The sequence below is a fragment of the Panthera pardus genome, unplaced genomic scaffold (assembly GCF_024362965.1).
Source record: "Panthera pardus isolate Hobbes unplaced genomic scaffold, ASM2436296v1 HiC_scaffold_21, whole genome shotgun sequence".
Lineage (NCBI taxonomy): Eukaryota > Metazoa > Chordata > Mammalia > Carnivora > Felidae > Panthera > Panthera pardus.
In genome coordinates this window covers 52606388-52625256 of record NW_026526777.1, presented here as the reverse complement: position 1 = coordinate 52625256, position 18869 = coordinate 52606388, and the positions used below count along the sequence as shown (strand labels likewise).

General features: G+C 38.4%; 1 protein-coding gene across 6 annotated transcripts in view; it reads left to right on the top strand.

Moving 5' to 3' along the window:
- RABGAP1L (RAB GTPase activating protein 1 like) overlaps positions 1 to 18869 on the top strand; it is a 753664-nt gene that overhangs the window by 155970 nt on the left and 578825 nt on the right. For all 6 annotated transcript variants that reach the window (XM_053909255.1, XM_053909254.1, XM_053909257.1 and 3 more), the window contains one exon: positions 10847 to 10988. In XM_053909255.1, the coding sequence (XP_053765230.1) occupies positions 10847 to 10988 (142 nt within the window). The remainder of the gene's footprint in view (positions 1 to 10846; positions 10989 to 18869) is intronic.

The window sequence follows — 18869 nt, the reverse complement described above, 5'->3', positions numbered from 1 at the left end:
ACAATTCCTGTAGAGCCCTGCTGCCGTTTTCTCCCCAGGGAATTGTGGTCTGAAAGGCTGGGGTCTTGGTTCTGGGCACATCCTTCTGCCAGCTTATTCGGGCCCTGGGCAAAATTGGCATCTCTACTGGGCTCTAGGCAGAACTGCCAGCTCAGTTGGGCTTTGGCCATAACTGTCTGCTGGCTCAAGCTGACCTCCTAAAGGAAAGCCAATCAGATTAGGAGCTTGAGTGCAGACAAAAAGGCAGAGCTCAGACTAGAGTTTGCTTACCCATAGGCCTCGAAAATGATGAGAAAGACAGTGAACTCACAGTGATTGCAGGTACCATACCCGTGTTTCTCATTATCCCTGAAAGCTGTCGGAATTTTACTTCAGATCCTACCACTGCCACCAAATCTGTTAAATAGTAAAATTCAACCAAGCAAATATGAAGATCTCAAATATAAACAATTCATGAATTGGGCAGCACCCAATCTAGCGAGTTGAGTGCTCCAAAGAGTTGTATGAAATGGAAGATTTTTATAGAAGGAGGGTGGGGCAAGAAAGTCATTAGCAAAGGAAAAGGATTGGTCCAGATGAGGCTGCTTTCTAGGGGAAAAGCAAGGTTTTTTTTTTTTTTTTTTTTTTTTTTTTTTTTTTTTTTTTTTTTTTTTTTTATCATGCAGGTTACCTTAACTTTCTTTGTGGGGTAGAGAGGACCCAGGTGGCTCACTCACTGGTATGGATTGAAAAATTTCTGATTAACCAGTCAAGGCTACATTTCTGGAGAAGTTTGAAACTGCAGGTATTTATGTATTAAGTACTGGTTTGGGAACTTGGTCTAAATGACACCATTTTGGGCCTCTGGTTTTTGTTTTAACAGTTTAAAAACCCAAAAGGAAAATTTTCTTTTGAAGATGCATGTTGATTTAAACCTATTTAAATCAAAGTATAATAAATTAGTATAACCAAGAGTAAGTTTGTGAGGTAATGTATAGTAACTAACTTACTGTGGAAATTATTTCACAATATATCATATGTAGTATATCAAATCATTATGTTGTACACCTTAAACTTATACAATGTTGTATGTCAATTATAGCTCAGTAAAACTGGAAAAAAGTAAGCATAACTGAAAAAGAAGAATAACTGTTCTAATTGCAGAAGGATGAAAATTAACAAGGTTTGGAGTACTTTGAGTGGTTGTGGGAAAATAAAAATCTGTAGAAGGCAAATGGTTTACTAACTTAACACTTTTGTTTAGAACTGACTTTCTTTACCTTCAGTTGTATAGAATCAAATAGAAGCTGCTTGCAAGTTGCAAATATGTTTTTTCCACATTATTATATATATCTGTAGCTTAGTGAGCTTATCTGATTGTTATATGATTTTTTAAACATAGACATTTTTGTTAAAACAAGAGTTCTTATAGGCAGTGCTTCACAATTTAGCTTTTCAGCAGAATCAGTTGTGGCTCTACAAAAACCCCCATTCCCAGACCCTATCCTAAAGATTCTGAATACAGATATGAGCATATCGTCCTTTGCATTTGATGATAGTGTACCATTAAGCACAATTAGAGTTTATTTGCATAACTGTGATGAATCTTTGTAACGTGTGTTAGTCAACCACATTTATTGAGCAGCTACCATGTATTTACATGTTTCAAAGTGCTGTAATTAATTCTAACTTGAGCCAGATAATTTATTTTATAAATACAGACAGATTGATTTTTAGTTATCTAAAAAATATGTGAATATTGGAGGGGCGCCTGGGTGGCGCAGTCGGTTAAGCGTCCGACTTCAGCCAGGTCACGATCTCGCGGTCCGTGAGTTCGAGCCCCGCGTCGGGCTCCGGGCTGATGGCTCGGAGCCTGGAGCCTGTTTCCCATTCTGTGTCTCCCTCTCTCTCTGCCCCTCCCCCGTTCATGCTCTGTCTCTCTCTGTCCCAAAAATAAATAAAAAACGTTGAAAAAAAATTAAAAAAAAAAAATGTGAATATTGGAAATAAATGTATTTTTTATTAAAAAAAATCTCATTTTTAATGTTTAGGTCTACATGAGATTATAGTAGTAGAGAAAATTATGCTTATATAGGAAACTAAGTGCAGATGAAATATTTTACCACTGTTGTAACACTTATCCACAACAACAAAGTTGAGTAGTTGTGATTGAGACCATATGGCTTGCAAAGCTTAAAATATTTCCTATCTAGCTTTTTATAGAAAAAGCTTGTCAACTCCTGACATGGACTTACATTGTTTGTAAATAAGAACAGTTTTACTTCTTCTTTTCCAATCTGTGTGCCTATTCTTTCTTTTTCTTGCTTTATTGCACTAGCTAGGACTTCCATGTGATGTTGAATGGGAATGTTGACAGTGTATGTCCTTGTCGTGTTCTCAATCTCAGAAGGAAAGCATTCAGTCTTTTACCATTAAGTGTGATGTTGGTTGTAGGTTTATCATAGATATTGTTTATCAGGTTGAGAAAATTCCCTTGTATTCTTGGTTTACTTAAAGTCTTTAACATGAATGAATGAATGCTGAATTTTCTCAAATGCCTTTATCAGTTTATCATTTGGTCTTTCTTCTTTAGTCTGAAAACAGGGTGGATTATGTTGATTTCTGTCAATGTTGAACTATTGTGGCATTTCCCAGATAAACCCCCACTGGTTGTGTGGGTATATGACATATATCCATATGTATAAACTAGGTTGCCGGATTTATTTGCTAATATTTGACTGAGGATTTTTTTTGTCTATTTTTATGAGGGATATTGGTATTTTTTTTCTTTTCTTCTTGTAATACCTTCTTTAGTTTTGGTATCAGAGAAATGGCCGTGTACAGTGAGTTGGGAATCCCTTTTTTATATTTCCTTAAAGAATTTTTTTTATAGCATTGGTATTATATCTTTGTTAAAATTCTTTAAATGTTTATTCATTTTTTGAGAGACAGAGACAGAGAGTGAATGGGGGAGGGGCAGAGAGAGAGGGTGACACAGAATGTGAAGCAGGCTCCAGGCTCTGAACTGACAGCACAGAGCCTCAAGTGGGGCTCAAACTCAGGGGCTGTGAGATCATGACCTGAACTGAAGTTGGATGCGCAACTGACTAAGCCACCCAGGTGCTCTAATTTTGACTCAATTTTGGGGAAAGGAGTAAGGTCTGTGTCTGTATTCCTTATATTCTGGCATGGATGTCCAGTGTTTCTGTACCAATTGTTAAAAAGGCTGTCTTTTCTCCATTGTATTGCTTTTGCTCCTTTGTCAAAGATTGTCCGACTATATATGTATGAGTCTATTTCTGTGCTCTGTATTTTGTTCTGTTCATCTATTTATCTGTTCTTTTGCCAGTAACACACTATCTTGATTACTTTCTCTTTTTTTTTATGAAATTTATTGTCAAATTGGTTTCCATACAACACCCGGTGCTCATCACAAAAGGTGCCCTCCTCAATGCCCATCACCCACCCTCCCCTCCCTCCCACCCCCCATCAACCCTCAGTTTATTCTCAGTTTTTAAGAGTCTCTTATGCTTTGGCTCTCTCCCTCTCTAACCTCTTTTTTTTTTTCTTCCCCTTCCTCATGGACTTCTGTTAAGTTTCTCAGGATCCACATAAGAGTGAAAACATATGGTATCTGTCTTTCTCTGTATGACTTATTTCACTTAGCCTAACACTCTCCCGCTCCATCCACGTTGCTATAAAAGGCCATATTTCATTCTTTCTAATTGCCAGGTAGTATTCCATTGTGTATATAAACCACAATTTCTTTATCCATTCGTCAGTTGATGAACATTTAGGCTCTTTCCATAATTTGGCTATTGTTGAAAGTGCTGCTATAAACATTGGGGTCCAAGTGACCCTATGCATCAGCATTCCTGTATCCCTTGGGTAAATTCCTAGCAGTGCTATTGATGGGTCATAGGGTAGATCTATTTTTAATTTTTTGAGGAACCTCCACACTGTTTTCCAGAGCGGCTGCATTCCCAAGAGGGTTTGCATTCCCAAGTTTGCATTCCCAAGAGGGTTCCCGTTTCTCCACATCCTCTCCAGCATCTATAGCCTCCTGATTTGTTCATTTTGGCCACTCTGACTGGCGTGAGGTGATATCTGAGTGTGGTTTTGATTTGTATTTCCCTGATGAGGAGCGATGTTGAACATCTTTTCATGTGCCTGTTGGCCATCTGGATGTCTTCTTTAGAGAAGTGTCTATTCATGTTTTCTGCCCATTTCTTCACTGGATTATTTGTTTTTTGGGTGTGGAGTTTGGTGAGCTCTTTATAGATTTTGGATACTAGCTCTTTGTCCAGTATGTCATTTGCAAATATCTTTTCCCATTCCGTTGGTTGCCTTTTAGTTTTGTTGATTGTTTCCTTTGCTGTGCAGAAGCTTTTTATCTTCATCAGGTCCCAATAGTTCATTTTTGCTTTTAATTCCCTTGCCTTTGGGGATGTATCAAGTAAGAATTGCTGTGGCTGAGGTCAGAGAGGTCTTTTTCTGCTTTCTCCTCTAGGGTTTTGATGGTTTCCTGTCTCACATTCAGGTCCTTTATCCATTTTGAGTTTATTTTTGTGAATGGTGTAAGAAAGTGATCTAGTTTCAATCTTCTGCATGTTGCTGTCCAGTTCTCCCAGCATCATTTGTTAAAGAGACTGTCTTTTTTCCATTGGATATTCTTTCCTGCTTTGTCAAAGATGAGTTGGCCATACGTTTGTGGGTCTAGTTCTGGGGTTTCTATTCTATTCCATCGGTCTATGTGTCTGTTTTTGTGCCAATACCATGCTGTCTTGATGATTACAGCTTTGTAGTAGAGGCTAAAGTCTGGGATTGTGATGCCTCCCGCTTTGGTCTTCTTCAAAATTACTTTGGCTATTTGGGGCCTTTTGTGGTTCCATATGAATTTTAGGATTGCCTGTTCTAGCTTCGAGAAGAATGCTGGTGCAATTTTGGTTGGGATTGCATTGAATATGTAGATAGCTTTGGGTAGGATTGACATTTTGACAATATTTATTCTTCTAATCCATGAGCACGGAATGTTTTCCCATTTCTTTATATCTTCTTCAATTTCCTTCATAAGCTTTCTATAGTTTTCAGCATACAGATCTTTTACATCTTTGGTTAGGTTTATTCCTAGGTATTTTATGCTTCTTGGTGCAATTGTGAATGGGATCAGTTTCTTTATTTGTCTTTCTGTTGCTTCATTATTAGTGTATAAGAATGCAACTGATTTCTGTACATTGATTTTGTATCCTGCGACTTTGCTGAATTCCTGTATCAGTTCTGGCAGACTTTTGGTGGAGTCTGTTGGGTTTTCCATGTATAATATCATGTCATCTGCAAAAAGTGAAAGCTTAACTTCATCATTGCCACTTTTGATGCCTTTGATTTCCTTTTGTTGTCTGATTGCTGATGCTAGCACTTCCAACACTATGTTAAACAACAGTGGTGAGAGTGGACATCCCTGTCACGTTCCTGATCTGAGGGGGAGAGCTCTCAGTTTTTCCCCAATGAAGTTGATATTAGCTATGGGCTTTTTATGTATGGCTTTTATGATGTTTAACTATGTTCCTTCTATGCCGACTTTCTGGAGGGTTTTTATTAAGAAAGGATGCTGAATTTTGTCAAAGGCCTTTTCTGCATCGATGGACAGGATCATATGGTTCTTATCTTTTCTTTTATTAATGTGATGTATCACATTGATTTGCGAATGTTGAACCAGCCCTGCATCCCAGGAATGAATCCCACTTGATCATGGTGAATAATTCTTTTTATATGCTGTTGAATTCGATTTGCTGGTATCTTATTGAGAATTTTTGCATCCATATTCATCAGGGATATTGGCCTGTAGTTCTCTTTTTTTACTGGGTCTCTGTCTGGTTTAGGAATCAAAGTAATGCTGGCTTCATAGAATGAATCTGGAAGTTTTCCTTCCCTTTCTATTTTTTGGAACAGCTTGAGAAGGATAGGTATTATCTCTGCTTTAAATGTCTGGTAGAATTCCCCTGGGAAGCCATCTGGTCCTGGACTCTTATTTGTTGGCAGATTTTTGATGACTGATTCAATTTCTTCACTGGTTATGGGTCTGTTCAAGCTTTCTATTTCTTCCTGTTTGAGTTTTGGAAGTGTGTGGGTGTTTAGGAATTTGTCCATTTCTTCCAGGTTGTCCAATTTGTTGGCATATAATTTTTCATAGTATTCCCTGGTAATTGCTTGTATCTCTGAGGGATTGGTTGTAATAATTCCATCTTCATTCATGATTTTATCTATTTGGGTCATCTCCCTTTTCTTTTTGAGAAGCCTGGCTAGAGATTTATCAATTTTGTTCATTTTTTCAAAAAACCAACTCTTGGTTTCATTGATCTGCTCTACAGTTTTTTTAGATTCTATATTGTTTATTTCTGCTCTTATCTTTATTATTTCTCTTCTTCTGCTGGGTTTGGGGTGTCTTTGCTGTTCTGCTTCTATTTCCTTTAGGTGTGCTGTTAGATTTTGTATTATTTGGGATTTTTTTGTTTCTTGAGATAGGTGTGGGTTGCAATGTATTTTCCTCTCAGGACTGCCTTCACTGCGTCCCAAAGCATTTGGATTATTGTATTTTCATTTTCATTTGTTTCCATATATTTTTTAACTTCTTCTCTAACTGCCTGGTTGATCCATTCATTCTTTAGTAGGGTGTTCTTTAACCTCCATGCTTTTGGAGGCTTTCCAGACTTTTTCCTGTGATTGATTTCAAGCTTCATAGTATTGTGGTCTGAAAGTATGCATGGTATGATCTCAATTCTTCTATACTTATGAAGGGCTGTTTTGTGACCCAGTATATAATCTGTCTTGGAGAATGTTTCATGTGCACTCGAGAAGAAAGTATATTCTGTTGCTTTGGGATGCAGAGTTCTAAATATATCTGTCAAGTCCATCTGATCCAATGTATCATTCAGGGCCCTTGTTTCTTTATTGATCCTGTGTCTAGATGATCTATCCATTTCTGTAAGTGGAGTATGAAAGTCCCCTGCAATTACCACATTCTTATCATTATCAATAAGGTTGCTTGTGTTTGTGATTAATTGTTTTATATATTTGGGGGCTTCCATATTCGGTGCATAGACATGTATAATTGTTAGCTCTTCCCAATGGATAGACCCTGTAATTATTATACAATGCCCTTCTTCATCTCTTGTTACAGCCTTTAATTTAAAGCCTAGTTTGTCTGATATAAGTATGGCTACTCCAGCTTTCTTTTGACTTCCAGTAGCATGCTAGATAGTTCTCCATCCCCTCACTTTCAATCTGAAGGTGTCCTCAGGTCTAAAATGAGTCTCTTGTAGACAGCAAATAGATGGGTCTTGTTTTTTTATCCATTCTGATACCCTATGTCTGTTCGTTGGCACATTTAGTCCATTTACATTCAATGTTATTATAGAAAGATACGGGTTTAGCCTCATTGTGTTATCTGTAGGTTTCATGCTTGTAGTGATGTCTCTGGTACTTTGTCTCTTAGGATCCCCCTTAGGATCTCTTGTAGGGGCTGGTTTAGTGGTGATTAAATCCTTCAGTTTTTGTTTTTTTTGGAAGACCTTTATCTCTCCTTCTGTTCTAAATGACAGACTTGCTGGATAAAGGATTCTCGGCTGCATGGTTTTTCTGTTCATCATACTGAAGATTTCCTGCCATTCCTTTCTGGTCTGCCAAGTTTCAGTAGATAGATCCATCACTTGTCTTATCGGTCTCCCTTTTTATGTTAGAGTACGTTTATCCCTAGCTGCTTTCAGTATTTTCTCTTTATCCTGTATTTTGCCAGTTTCACTATGATATGTTGTGCAGAAGATCAATTCAAGCTACATCTGAAGGGAGTTCTCTGTGCCTCTTGGATTTCAATGCCTTTTTCCTTCCCCAGATCAGGGAAGTTCTCAGCTATGATCTCTTCAAGTACACCTTCAGCACCTCTCTCTTCCTCCTCTGGAATCTCAATTATGCGTATATTATTGTGTTTTATCGCATCACTTAGTTCTCTAATTCTCCCCTCATACTCGTGGATTTTTTTATCTCTCTTTTTCTCAGCTTCCTTTTTTTCCATAATTTTATCTTCTAATTCACCTATTCTCTCCTCTGCCTCTTGCATCCGGACTGTGGTTGCTTCCATTTTATTTTGTGGCTCATTTATAGCATTTTTTTTTAGCTCCTCCTGTTTCTTAGTCCCTTGATCTCTGTAGCAATAGATTCTCTGCTGTCCTCTATACTTTTTTGAAGCCCAGCGATTAATTTTATGACTATTATTTTAAATTCATTTTCTGTTATATTGTTTAAATCGTTTTTGACCCAGAATATATTATTTAATCGTTCGTTAGCTCTCGCTACTTTCTGGAGTTTCTTTTGAGGAAAATTCTTCCATTTTGTCATTTTGGATAGTCCCTGGAGTGGCGTGGAGCTGCAGGGCTCTTCTTCTGTGCTGTCTGGAGTAACTTGTGTTGGTGGGCGGGGCCACAGTCAGACCTGATGTCTGCCCACAGCCCACCTCTGGGGCCACAGTCAGACTGGTGTGTACCTTATCTTCCCCTCTCCCAGGGGCAGGACTCACTGTGGAGTGGTGTGGCCCCTGTCTGGGCTACTTGCACACTGCCAGGCTTGTGGTGTTGCTTCTATGGGATCTGGCGTATTAGCCTGGGTGGATCTGCAAGGTGCACAGGGGCGGGAGGGGCAGGCTCAGCTCGCTTTGCCAGTGGCCCGCTTCAGGAGGGGTCCTGAGGCACCGGGAGGGAGGCAGACCTGTTGGAGGGATGGATCCACAGAAGCACAGCGTTGGGTGTTTGTGGTGCAAGCAAGATCCCTGATGGGAACTGGTTCCCTTTCGGATTTTGGCTGGGGGATGGGTGAGGGAGATGGCGCTTTCCAGTGCCTTTGTTCCCCACCAAGCTGAGCTCTGTCCTCCAGGGCTCAACAACTCTCCCTTCCATTGTCCTCTAGCCCTCCCGCTCTCCAAGCAGAGCTGTTGACTTATAACATTCCAGATGTTAAGTCCTACTGGCTGTGAGAACTCACACAGTCCAGCCCCTCCGCTTTTGCAAGGCAGACTCAGGGGCTCTGCCTTGCTGGGTGGGCTGGCTGCCCCTCCACTGCCCCAGCTCCCTCCACCAGTCCATGTAGCGCACACCACCTCTCCGCCCTTCCTACCCTCTTCCGTGGGCCTCTTGCTATGCTTGGCTCCCGAGAGTCCGTTCTGCTAGTCTTCTGGCAGCTTTCTGGGTTATTTAGGCAGATGTGGGTGGAATCTAAGTGATCAGCAGGACACAGTGAGCCCAGCATCCTGCTAGGCCGCCGTCATCTTCCTAACTTTGATTACTTTCTCTTTATAGTAAGTCAGGTAATGTCAGTCCCCAGATTTTGTTCTTCAGTATTGTATCGATTATTCTGGGTCTTTTGCCTCTTTCTGTAAACTTTAGAATTAGTTTTCGACGTCCACAGGGCATCTTTCTGGGATTTGGATTGGGATTGCATTGAATCTGTAGATCAAGTTGGGAGGAACTGAGAGCAACATTGAGTCTTCCTATACACAAACATGGACTATCTCTCCGTTTCTTTAGTTCTTCTTTGATATCTTACATCACAGTTTCCTAGCTTTTCCTCATATACATCTTGTATATAAATGTATATATATAAATGTGTATATATACATATATATATAAATGTGTATATATACATATATATAAATGTGTATATATAAATGCATAAATATATATAAATGTATATATAAAAATGTATATATATAAATGTGTATAAATGTAAATTCTGCCTTTGTTATATGTAGTGGTCTGTAAATGTTAGATCCTGTTGTTGCTGTTCAATTCTATAACCTTGATGTATTTTTGTCTACTTTTTTTATTGTGAGAGGAATGTGAAGTCTCTAATTGTAAATGTGGATTTGTCCATCTCCTTTCATTTCCATCAATTCTTTTTTTTTTTTTTAAGATTTTATTTATTCGAGTAATCTCCACAAACAGTGTGGGGCTCGAATTTATAATCCCAATATCAAGAGTTGCACACTCTTCCAACTGAGAGTTGGAGTGCCCCCATCCCATCTTTATATATTTGAGACCCAGTTGTTAGGTGAATTTACTTATAAGATGCTTTGGTGTTCTTGTTAAATTGATTCTTTTAACATTGGTCAATCACCTTCTTTATTCCTAGTGACTTTTTTCTTGTGTGGTAGTCTATCTTATATTGATATGGTCTCTTCTGTTTTCTTCTTAGTGTTTTCATGGTATATCTTCTTCCCCCATTTTAACTTACGTACATTACATTTAAAGTTTTTCTTTTTTTTTTTTTTTAGATAGAATGCAATTGTGTCAATTGTCAATCTGACAGTCTTTGTCTTTTAATTGGTATGTTTAGGCCATTTATGTTTAATATAGTTATAGATATATTTGAATTTAGGTCTACCATTTTATTATTTTCTGTTTTTCATTTCTTTCTCTTTTCACCATTTATAAGGTAAAAACTATCTACTTCCCTGAATTACTTGATAGATGTAACTGATACCCCTTTATCTCAGTGTGAGCCAGTCAGTCCTAGAAATCTAGTATTACTTACCTATCTGCCCTAGAGTCTGTGGTATTTTAGGATTTCTTTTGTTAAATAGAAAATTTCTCCCAATATGGTTATTAGGTTTCATTGGTTAAAATAATACTGGAAGAATAATGCATTTAGAATATCATGCGGAGAACAACACACTTGAAAAATTTGTACTTCAGTCTTGGTGTAGATCAAACATGACATGCTCTTCCTAATTTCAGGTCTTTTTGATGAACCATTGAATTACTATCTTTCAGTCTTTCCTTCAAATTTCTAATATTGAAACACATGTTTGTATCTTTCTCAGTATGAGGGAAAAGGCCATACCAATGCTGGAGATGCAATATATGAGGTAGTAAGTCTGCAGCGACAGTCTGAGAAGGAGGAACCGGTAACTCCCACTAGTGGAGGGGGTCCCATGTCACCACAGGAGGATGAAGCAGAAGAGGGTAAGAAGTGAAACTTATTCAGTTGTCTTTCTATATATAGCTGCTTTATTTATAACCCTCACAGGTGTGTGTGTGTGTGTGTGTGTGTGTGTGTGTGTGAGAGAGAGAGAGAGAGAGAGAGAGAGAGAGAGAGAAGGGGGGATGGAGAGAAAGAATGCTGATTTTTCCTAGTTTTTGCTACTCTTAGGCTAGATTCTGCTAGATGCAGAAGAGATTTTGATTCTTCAGTTTCTCAGTTGCATAGTCCCTGGCTCCACTTACGTAACTATTTAAATTGACAGCCTCACTTTGCTATTTTGCTTCCTATTTCGTTTCAAATATTTAAAAAAAATTTTTTTAATGTTCATTTTTGAGAGATACAGAGACAGAATGAGAGTGGGTTAGGGGCAGAGAGAGGGGGAGACACAGAATCGGAAGCAGGCTCCAGGCTCTGAGTTGTCAGCACAGAGCCCGATGCGGGGCTTGAACTCACGAGCTGTGAGATCATGACCTGAGCCGAAGTCGGACGCTCAACTGACTGAACCACCCAGGCGCCCCTCATTTCAAATATTTTTAAAGTGTTTAATGAGAAGTTTCAACTTCTCTCAAGTGTTTTTAGAATTTTAGTGATATGTCATGTCCTATACTCATTTGATATTATTTAATTCTGACTTGTTTTTTGTTGTTGCCTTATCATTTTACCACTCACTTATTTGAAATAGCATGATATCTGCTCTGTTTACTATATGAATGCTGCTGAGAGATGCTGACCAACCCCATAAGAGTCACACTTCATTTGGCTCTGTGCTCAGTCCTCTTTTTATAGAAATTAGAACTAAATGGCAGATCTTTACTTGAAACCCTTAAATTATCTGCTTACAAGCCACCTGGGTGGCTTAGTGAGTTAAGCATCTGACCCTTGATTTCTGCTCAGGTCATGATCTCATGGTTCGCAAGATCGAGCCCTGTGTTGGGCTCTGTGTTGACAGCACAGAGCCTGCTTGAGATTCTCTATCACTCTCTGCTCCTCCTCTGCTTGTGTGCACGCGAGTGTGTGTGCACACTCTGTATCTCTCTCTGTCAAAATACATAAATGGACATTTAAAAAATTATTTGCTTACAGGGTAGGATTTGTTAAAAATAATTTCTGAATTGATATCACCTTTGCAAAAAGCATCTTAGAATTTCTTAGTCTTTCTATGAAACTACTACTTGCCATACAAATACTAGTTATTTTTGGTTAATATGTATTGAGTGTTTATTACATGTAAACATTATTCTAAGTGTTTAATAAAACTTTATGAAGGTATAATTTGCATGCAATAGAATGTACCCAGTTTATTTATTTTTTTTAAAGATTTTATTTTTAATCTCTACACCCAACATGGGACTTGAATTTGCAACCTCAAGATCAAGTCACTTGCCCTACTGACCAAGCTAGCCAGGTGCCCCCAATATACCCATTTTAATTGTATAGTTCATTGAATTTTGGCAGATGGGTACATCTGTATAACCATCACCAGAACCATAATATAAAATATTTCTATTACCCCCAGATTTCCTTCACACTCCTTCACAAGTCATCCTTTCTCCTCACCTGTGGTTTCTGGCAACCACCAATCTGTTTTCTGTCCTCCTGTTTTGCCTTTTCTACATCTTCATGTAAAAGGAATCTTAATGTAGTCTATGGTATTTAGCCTCTTTCACATAGCAAATCTTTTGAGTTTTATCTGTTGTATCAGTAGTTGGTTCCTTTTTGTTGCTGACTAGTAATTTATTGTAAACATATGCCACAATTTCTTTATCACATCACCAGTTAATGAGCCTTTGGGTTGTTTGTAGCTATTGGCTGTTAGGAATAAAGTTGCTATGGATGTTTGAGTACAAGTCTTTGCTGAGTATATGCTTTCATTTTTCTTGGGTGAATAGCTAGGAGTAGACTTTTGGTAGGAGAAGTCTTATGGTGAGGGTGTATTTAACTTTATAAGAAACCACTAGGCTGTTTTTCAGAGTAGCTGTATCATCCATCCTTAGCAGCATGTGCGTTAGTTGTTCCATATCCTTATCTACATTTGGCATTGTCAATATTTAAAATTTTAGCTGTTCTAGTGGGAGTATAGTGGTATCTTGTGATATTAATTTGAATTTTCCCAACTGACTCATCATGTTGTTCATTTTTTCATATGATATTTGCCATTTGTATATCTTCTTGGTCCAACAGTCTGTTCAGATCTGGTGCCCGTTTTTAAATTGGGTTGTTTGTTTTCTGATTGATTTTTAAGATTTCATTTCTCTATCTCTGTTTATATAGATAAAAGTCCTTCATTAGATAGGTTTTACAAATATTTTGTCCCATTCTGTAGTTTGCCTTTTCATTTTGTGAATAGTGTCTTTTGGAGAGCAAGAGTTTGTTTTATGAAGTTTAACTTGTCAGTTTTTTTCCTTAATGATTTGTCTGTGATCCATTTAAATTTTTATGCTGGAGGTAGTTTAGAGTTCTTTTTTGGGGGGAGGGGGGTTAAAAAACAAAACCACTTATTATCTCTTATGGTTTCTGAAGGTCAGGAATTAGGGAGTGGCTTGTGTGGGCAGTTCTGGCTAAGAGTTTCTTATGAAGAGTTAAGTGTTGTCTGGGGCTGTAATCATCTGAAGACTTAACAGGGTGGGGCAGAAAGGGGCTAATTCATACAATTACCAAAATGATGCTGGTGGTTGGCAAGCAACTTTGCTTCCTCTCCACATAGGCCTCCCCACAAGGGCTGCTTGGGTGTCCTTTCGGGATAATGGCTCCCCAGACAGCAGTCCAGGAGACCAAAGTGGAAACTGCAGTGCCTTTTATATCCTAGCATTGAAGTCATGCAACATCACTTTCATAGTATTCTCTTGATCACAGAGTTCAGCCCTTACTTCCATTGTGTGACTCCACTATATTCTAGACAAGACTCCCAGGAACATTGTTGTGGTCCTCTCCTTCCCAGCCAACACAAAGAGGTAAAGACCAGAGATCATTTGCAGGAGAATTTTGGGCCAGACATAGAAACACATTCTTTTCTGGTAAACAAAAACCACAGGACTGTTTGGGAATGTAATTGAGTTATGTTGCTCAAGAAGAAGAATAAACAGTTGTGACAAGCATCTACCAGAAAGTAATTTGAACTTAAGATTTCAGGTAATGTCTTATAAAAATGCCATTCCCTTTAGAAATAAAAAATATATGGAACTAGAATTGGGAGAGAACAAAAATAATAGAATGACGGTTGCTACTCCATAGGAATACATTATATAATTTAAATAAAAATCCCTTCTATCCACTAATTTAAAAGAAGGACAACTAACATGGATTAAATATCTGCTTTGTAGCACATAACGTATTAGATATTTAATAGATCTAGTTTCATATTTTCTCATATTAGACCTAGAAATAAAGTAAGTATCATCTTTATATAGCATATGAGGAAATTGACTAAAAAAATTGAGGTAAATAATTTGGGGTCAAAGAACTAAAAATAATATACAGAATCCGAACTTATGGTAGTGTCACTCTAAAGTCAATGAATTTTCATGACATACAAAATCAAGGTATTCTTCTTTAAACCACTGAATTGATATAACTCTCATTTGCTTAAAAGGTAGTATTTCTCATATTACAGACAAGATATTTTAGCTCTTACGTATTTTAGATCATATTCTACATCTGTCTAATGTCATACACCTTGGCTAGAAGAATATAATGAAACATAATATGAAAATAAAATGTGAGACTCTATCTTCCAAATAGCATTGTTTTATGTGAAAGCATTTTTGAAGAGTGCTTTCAGCATACAGATAGTGCATTAAAAAAGAACTTTAGATATAGAATATTTCAGTTATGTCAGCCAGAAGCCAAACATACCTCTTTAAGGGATGGGTTGTAGAAAAACTGATCGGAAGCCAAAATATTCTCTTCAACAGAAATCTTTGAGACACACAAGCACTCCTTTAGTTTATTTTCCATGCATTTTTTATTAAAAACATTTTTTAATGTTTATTTATTTTTGAGAGAGTGCTAGTGGGGGAGGGGGAGAGAGAGGGAGACCCAGAATCTGAAGTAGTCTCCAGGCTCTGAGCTGTCAGCACAGAGCCCGACGTGGGGCTCAAATTCGTGAACTGCGAGATCATGACCTGAGCTGAAGTCGAACACTCAATCGACTAAGCCACCCAGGTGCCCCTATTTTCCATGTGTTTTGTCTGACATATTACTCGATGCTATTCAGGACTTGGAAAGGTATTTTTTGGTTTAGTAGTAATTACCTTAGGTGTGATTTAGAGATTTGAAAGTTGTGCAGATGCACTTTAACGAAAGAGGTGTTTACTTATGGAAAGCAACATAACTAGAAAACAGATACATTTAGAAGTAAATGACAAACCAAATGATCCCAGTTTTAGCTTGTTATGAATCATCAGAATATTCAGAAACATCCACTGCCAGGATCTTAAAATCATGTAGGTAAGCATTGGAAAGGCTATCATTTTCTTTTTAATTCTTTTTAATGTTTATTTTTTTTGAGAGAGAGAGACAGAGAGAGAGAGACAGTGTGAGCAGGGGAGGGGCAGAGAGAGAGGGAGACAGAATCTGAGGCAGGCTCCATGCTGCCAGCACAGAGCCCAACGCGGGTTCAATATTGTAATGATTGAACAATTCTGTGCATTTCCATTGCACACAACGATAAGTGTAGTCACCATCTGTCACCAAATAACGTTATTACCATCTTATTGACTACATTCCCTATGTTGTACTTTTCATCTTCATGACTTACTTATTTAGTAACTGGACTTTGTACCTCTTATCTGTTTTACCCATCCTCCCACCTTCCTCCCCTCTGGCAACCACCAGTTTGTTCTCTGTATTTAAGTCTAGTGTTTTTTTTGTTTTGTTTTGTTTTTGTCTCTTTTTTTCCTTTGTTCATATATTTTGTTTCTTAAATTCTACATGACTGAAATCATATGGTATTTGTCTTTCTCTGACTTCCTTCACTTAGCATTGTACCCTCTAGGTCCATTCATGTAGTTGCAAATCATCAAGGCAATGCAAATCAAAACCACAGTGAATTATCCCCTCACACCTGTCAGATTGGCTAAAATGAAAACCACAAGAAATAACAAGTGTTGTCAAAGATGTGGAGAAAAAGGAATCCTTGTGCACTATTGGTGGGAATGCAAACTGGTGCAGCCACTGTGGAAAACAGTATGGAGGTTCTTCAGAAAATTAAAAATAGAATTACCATATGATTCAGTAATTCCATTACTGGGTATTTGCCTAGAGAAAACAAAAGCACTAATTTGAAAAGATATATGCACCTCTATGTCTATTATAGCATTATTTACAAAAGCCAAGGTGTAGAAACAGCCCAGATGTCCACTGATAAATGAATGGATAACAAAGAGGTATAAGGGTAGTATGTATATACAATGCAATATCAGTCATAAAAACGAATGAGACCAAGCTTCTTTTTTTGAGAGAGTGTGTATGCACACACGTGAGTAGGGGAGAGGGGCAGAGGGAGAGAGAATCTTAAGCAGGTTCCATGTTCAGTTCAGAGCTGGACTTCGGACTCTATTCCATGACCCTGGGATCATGATCTGAGATGAAATGAAGAGTCAGGTTGTCAACCTACTGAACCCCCACAGGCACCCCACTCTTCATTTTTGATGTAGCCATTTTGACACAGTTCTTTTGACACGGTGGTGTCCAAATGGCTACTTCAAAAATATAAGGAATGAGAGGCAAAAGAGATACATTTGAGAAATTCTGGAGGTAAAATCAAGAAGTTTATAAATTAATTGGATGTCATGAGCAGCAGAAGAGAAAGGAGGAAAAAGAATCAAAGGTTACATCTAGGTTTCTAGGTTAGGTGGCTGGATGATCTTGGTACCAACAAATGAGACAAGGGGAAGAAGAGTGGGTTTCGGAATGAGGGTAAGATTTAGACATTGATGAGTTTGAGCTTACTGTGGAACATTAAAGTTGGACTGTTTTTCAGGTACTAGAAATAGTTTTTAATTGTGAGAGAAGTTTAATAGTTAGAGATAAAGGTTTGGGAGACCTCAGCATGAAGCAATGAGAATGGCTGAAATTTCCTTGGGAAACGTGGGAGATGCAAGTTGAAAGTAGAGTTTAGGTGATCACTGACATGTATATGCAGGAAAAGAAAGCCCAGCTAAAGGATTTGCAGAAAATGATCAGAACAATGTGAGGAGAACTAAGACAGTGTAGTAACAGACAGTGAAGGCAGGAGTGATGTGCAGCATTGCCACGTGTAACAGGGAGGTTCAGCATGATAAGACCAAAAATTGTTCATTGGGTTTGGTGAATTTTAGAGGTCACTGAACCTCTGTGAGGGTGATTTTACTGAAGTTGGGCAGGAAAGTCTTGTTTTAGTGGATTGAGGAAGGGGAGACTGGTGTTCTAACCTTTCAAGAAAGTTGATCAGAAGAAGAGGAAAGAGATTGGATTAAAAACATTGGGTTATATTAGGCCAAGAAAGGGGTAAGAAATTTGAGCTCATCTGTAGCTGGAAAGAGAGAGCTAAATTAGAGAGAGCTAAATTAGAGAGGAGTTACCACTGAATTTGTAACAGTACAGCTTCCTGACAGGCTTCTGTGTCTTCTGCAAATGCTGTTTACTCTGCTTACAGGCTCAGTCCACCTGAGTAAGCGCTTCAACAAAGGCATGTTAACAGTAAGAAGAAAACAGTAATTTTAGCGTACTGGCAGTTTCTGCACTTAGAGATGTTTCAAAATATTTTCTATGACATTTTTTTTAGTAGGTTGCTCAGGCAAATTACAGTTAAAATGTATTTAATGCAGAATGGCTGAGTAAGGAGCTTGGCCAATCCATTTATCAAAAAGCAATGATAAAAGTCAGTAAAATTGTCAAAACCCAGCCAGTTTAGGACTTAAGAAAGTGACAAATTATACAAAATGAGAAGTATCCATTCAAGAAAAACTACTGAACTCAGGGAAGAACAGTCTGTGGTAGCTTAGTCCCTGCAGCTGCTCCCATTCTGCTCATTCCCACCACTGGCTTATTATTGTGGCAGTTCTACAAGGGTGGGGCAAGATGTGAGAGCTAGGAGCTTGCAGAAACTGATCCATAGAGGGGAGGGGTGGGGCGACGGGCTAAATGGTTGAAGGGGAGTGGGAGATACAGGCTTCCAGTTACGGGATAGATAAGTCACAGGGATGAAAGTTACAGCATGAGAAGTACAGTCGGTGATACTGTAATAGCGTTGTATGGTGACAGATGGTAGCTACACTTATGGTGAGCATAGCATTTAACATTGTGTGTCAACTATACTTCAATAAAAGACAGAAAGAAAATTAGTAGTTTTGCTTTAGTTGCTGAAAGGGTTTTATGTGATTTGGAGCAAATATAGAAACCTTGTATTGCTGGAATGTTGTTGGAAACAGTCATGATTTTTGTGGCAAAAGGATGGCCAATGTTGTAAATAGCATGAGGTTGTAATTTTGGCTGGAGAAAGCCACAGATTGACCAGAATTTTTTTTTAAATTTTTTAACGTTTTATATATTTTGTGAGAGAGGGAGTGAGAGCGACAGCATGAGCATGAGTGGGGTAGGGTCAGAGAGAGAGGAAGACAGAATCCAAAGCATTCTCCAGGCTCTGAACTGTTAGCACAGAGTCCAATGTGGGGCTCGAACCCACGAGCAGCGAGATCATGACCTGAGCCAAAGTCAGTCCACTCAACCAACTGAGCCACCCAGGCACTCCAGACTGGCCAGAATTTAACAGGATTTAAGGAATAAGTGGGCTTTCCTAAGACTGTACATATCACTGGTGGTCTGGAAGACCCTGTATGTGTGCAAGGCTGAGCACTCTGGAGGGACCAGAGCAGGCCCTAACT